The sequence below is a fragment of the Sphaeroforma arctica genome (genome assembly GCF_001186125.1).
Source record: "Sphaeroforma arctica JP610 unplaced genomic scaffold supercont1.139, whole genome shotgun sequence".
NCBI classification, from domain to species: domain Eukaryota; class Ichthyosporea; order Ichthyophonida; genus Sphaeroforma; species Sphaeroforma arctica.
Window position 1 is genome coordinate 61,699 of NW_014040419.1, and position 4,754 is coordinate 66,452.

Below are 4,754 nucleotides of genomic sequence, written 5' to 3' on the forward strand. Positions count from 1 at the left end.
CTTAACAATTAAACGAACGACACAACTTCATAGTATTTGGCCGTCCGTGGTTGACCCAGCCATCACTGTATAGGAGTTCGTGGGCATGATCCTAAGGAAAGCACTACTAGCTAATACTGTTTAGCACCGACACAGAGTTAACTTGGAATTTCAGGATGACATATTTCGATCGTATAAACGGTTCAAATCAAGAGAATCTACAACTTGTCGAAGGTGTGATTGCTAAGACACCAACGGAGATTCTCAAAGACACCATATCGAGTACTGAGGTTGGGGGCAAGCCTTGACTACTCGGTTTTGACCACACGAATCAGTTTCATTGTTTTGTCGATTGAAAGGCAGAACGCAATTGAACAAAGTCATAAATCATAAGAATGACTGGAACACCTGTCCGAGGATTATATCATTCACCTAGTTTACCACTAAACTGGAAAGTGTCGCGAGTACTCCTGCGATCTTACTACGTACGAGCATTTCCTGGGTGGATTTTTTCGGAACCTTTGTCTTTCCGCTAGGCCATAGTGGCTCATGATACATTTCATACCCAAAAACAAGATTCTTACTTGCGACCTCTTTGTACTGTAGTAATTAGAATGACTGAAAATATCGACCTAGAAGTGGTAGTGTTCTCTGATCCTTCGGCGATGAACAATAGTGCTAGTCTAGTACTAGTTGATTGGCTTCCATCATAAAATTTGCCTAAGACTCGATAACCTCGCGACCATTTGTAGTAAAAACCAACCAGCCTCGTACTAGGTTGATTTAGTCATTCTCCAAATTGATATCGATAGACAGCTTATTGATATCGATAGACAGCATATTGTGATACTGTCGGAATAACCGACAATTACCATTCCCACAGCAGAGAATACAATAGATAAATATCGGGTTGAAATTTATTGACAGATCTAGAACTTCCTTCAAACAAAAATTCACAGGAATTAACTGAATGCTTGCAAAGTTTATACGGAAAAAAATGTATTAGAATATCATATATACCATCCATGTTACAGGTGTTATGTTAGAAAACGCTACTTATCAGCCATGATAGTATGCTAGTATTGAAATGTTAGATACATGATTGCTGACTAAGGTACACTATAACGCCAAGGATATAGACGAATATTGCTGAGTAAAATTGTGATATAAGATCTTGTCCATTAAAAAAACAATTAGTACCATATTTGTTTCTGAGTAGTAATAAAATGCTGTTTGAACCACCATACGTGTCCCCTTCTAAGACCTCAACGCACCAGCTCTCCATGAGTTTGTATAGAAACCACCTGAAAACAGGGAGATGCATCGACTGGTGCAGCAGACAGCTATACAGTAAACTTTCCCATAGAGTATAGAAAGCAGTTACATATACGGCGAAGCAATTTTAATGGCAATAAATGAATTAAAAGTTGTCCAGCCTCTATTTTGTTACCGAATTTATATGACTTGGTACACATCAAATAACTCAAAGCGCATACACGCTATCTTCCTGTATGACAATATTTTTCTAAGTTGGTCATACGGAACGCGCCTATTTCATTGCGAATCGACATTGCCCTTCCGTGTCTTGATCCAGGCCTGTATTTGCTCTCGCAAACTATCATCTGAGAGGTCACGCCAAAGGGAAAACACAGAATGTCAGTAAAATCGAAACTTTCGACGTGGCTGCTAGATGTAAACGCATACCATAATTTTATAGAAGCTTCTCATAAAGTGGGCGCAGCTATTGAACAACACGCGAGACGAAAATACTATGCACCTACCTTCATCACCATTAAAAAATTAAAATAAAACACTTCCACCGTACACTGCGGTAAAGAAAACGCGGTCAATAACTTTGGTAGCATACCAGGCTGCAGCATGTCTTCGGTTAAGGGCATTCGGTTAAAAGGGTCCTTCTGCTCAGTCAGCAAGTGTGTGGTGATGATGGAACGGTCACAGACATTTTTGCTCGTCGGGAGGATCACCGGATCTTTCATTAGAGTACACATGATGGGATCTGTACAGACAGGCGATAGGAGTTGTGAGGGGAAAGGACACTACTTCAGGAGCATCGAAAAAAAAAAAAGGAAAAAAAAGGACATATCCATGAATAAGCATGCAAAGATTTATGTTCTATACGCGTTGATTATCAAATATAGGGCTACTGCATTGGGCATGGACCATTTTATTTTTGATGATTCGATCACAATATTCGCTTACGGATTTTGCGATGTGTTGAAGGTGTATGGGAAGCGCACATTTGGTGGGTTCCCTTGAACGTGTTCATCACAGGCACTGCATGTACGAACATCGTGGTATATGCGTATTCTCAAGGGCATGTACAAATCAACGCACACAAACACAAACACACACACACCTAGGTACTCATCAGGGATCTCTCCCAGATCATCGTCGTCCTCTTGCGTGCTCTCCATACATTGCTGCACCAGCGTGCTAATCAACTCAAACTGTACGATATCCTCTGATGAAACACCGCCCACACGCTTCAGTATATTTGCGGCTCGTGCGAAGATTTCTGGGCTGTATGAGCGGCCGTCTTTGGCCAAACCTCCGATGAACTTGTTTGTTTGGTCGGGTTTGTTTGCCTGAATAGAGTGGTACGCACACAACAAAGCATGAGGAAAGCAACGAATATTCTCAAATAAAACAGAGACGCAATTGCGGAACAATTGGGACATTCTTGAAAGGCGTGTGCGTGCGTGCATTCATTTGATACTCACAACATACAAGAAAGCGTCTTCGAGTTGTTGGCGACACAACGCTGCTTTCTAAATTACCGCTCGTGAGTTCCGACCATCATCAGTGACTACCCAGCAGTGCTTGACATGTTTTTATATCAATGATTGCGTGCTCCATCAAATACAACATACCCGGAAAAGATTCAGATAGATTCCAGTGAGCTCGGTAAGCAGTTTCCTTGGCTCGAAGCTGTATGTACCTACAGAGTAGTGTAAGTAGTAATATGCAGTGAATCAGACGAATAATCGCTTACTTGATGCTCGGGTGGGTGCAATGGCGTCTGATGCTGAATCTACGAGTGAAAGAAACTATAATCTGATACAGATTTACGATTAGAATGAAATGCACGTTACACCGTACGCCAGGCTAATGTGCTCCTAGCACGTTCACGAGGTATAGATCTGCTGCAAATGGAAGTTCGATTGACATGCACAACTGGTATTCAACGTTCAAAGCCAGAATGGAACTGGGCACTCACGCATGATTCGGATGTCACGCTATTTCCTACCAGGATTGTTGACCTTGAGACTTTGGCACTTTGGACCAGCAATCATCACGAGGTTGTAGTTAAGCATGGCGGCGAGTCGATCGACAACGACATCCTGAAGAGTGTAGTGAAGCACATTAGGGTATATACCTGCTAGTTTTGCCATAATTTTGGAATAATCGTGCATGAAACCCAATACATATACAGATGAGGATAAAGATACATATGCATTTTGATGTAGGCACAAATACATACGCTATTTGAGAAAATTACAAATGCACATACACCATACGTGGGTGCGTGTACTACACACACGCAAACATGTATTCTCACCTACACTAATCGGTTAGCTAACTACTCCACAGATCCGTATACCTCTAGACACGCATGATCCGATCATATATTTAGAACACAGGATGCATCACACGCGTACACGCAGACATTCTACGTATCTACAGGTATATATATATATATATATATAAATATAAATATACTTACACATATACATATACATATACATGTACATATACATACATACATACATACATACATACAAACACACACACACACACACACACATATATATATATATACATATACATATACATATACATATACATATACATATACATATACATATACATATACATATACGTATACATATACATATACACATATATATGAATTCGCATGTTGAAAATCAACTGACAAACTGACACAACTACACAACACTACGATCCACCCTCACTCACCGATAAAAAGGGGTGGGGTATAGCCTGGGTGAGATAGTACAGCGTGTTCACCAGCGTATTCGAAAAGGTGACTAGAGATTTAGCCCTTCTGTCCGCCTCCTTAAACTCGCTTTGCTTCGCCTCTTGTTCTTCTTGCTCCATACCCTCCCACTTGGCTCTGTTGAGCTGTAGCTGTTCAAAGTCACGGATGGTTCCCAAAACTCCCAATGCTTCGTCCAACATGTACATGCAATCGTTCCTGTGGGCGTAGTCGTGTGAATGCACATATAAGTGGTTATATACATCTACTTACGCTTACTTATCTATGTCTCTGTGCATATATATGTGTATTATTTTTCTTTCTCCATGACCTCTCACTTGGCTTTTATACTTGCAACTGTTCACCCAAGAATACTCGGCCCTTCGTCCAGCATGTACATACACCCGTCCCTGAGAGTTTACTTGTGCATCTGCACATACAAGTGGCTATATATGTACACACACTTTTATATATATTCAATATACATACATATATACATATATTAATATATAAATATATATAGATATATATATAAATATATAGATATAAATATGTATATTTAAATATATACAGATACATACATACACACACCCACACACATGTATATACATATACATACACATATACACACACACACACACACATACACACACACACACATATATATATATATACATACATACAATACACTAACACATACACGTACACGACAACACACACAACGTACATATATATACATANATACATAAACTACATA

At 39.8% G+C, this 4,754-nt stretch overlaps 1 protein-coding gene across 1 annotated transcript in view; it reads right to left on the bottom strand.

Annotated features, from left to right (window-relative positions):
• Positions 1-1,308: 1,308 nt before the first annotated feature.
• SARC_02925 (hypothetical protein) overlaps positions 1,309-4,754 on the bottom strand; it is a gene marked incomplete at its 5' end in the record, with an annotated part of 23,049 nt that continues 19,603 nt past the window's right edge. The window contains 6 exons of the mRNA XM_014303292.1: positions 1,309-1,601; positions 1,847-1,996; positions 2,357-2,585; positions 2,871-2,938; positions 3,248-3,341; positions 3,979-4,216. Coding sequence (XP_014158767.1) covers positions 1,534-1,601; positions 1,847-1,996; positions 2,357-2,585; positions 2,871-2,938; positions 3,248-3,341; positions 3,979-4,216 — 847 coding nt within the window. The 3' untranslated portion in view covers positions 1,309-1,533. The remainder of the gene's footprint in view (positions 1,602-1,846; positions 1,997-2,356; positions 2,586-2,870; positions 2,939-3,247; positions 3,342-3,978; positions 4,217-4,754) is intronic.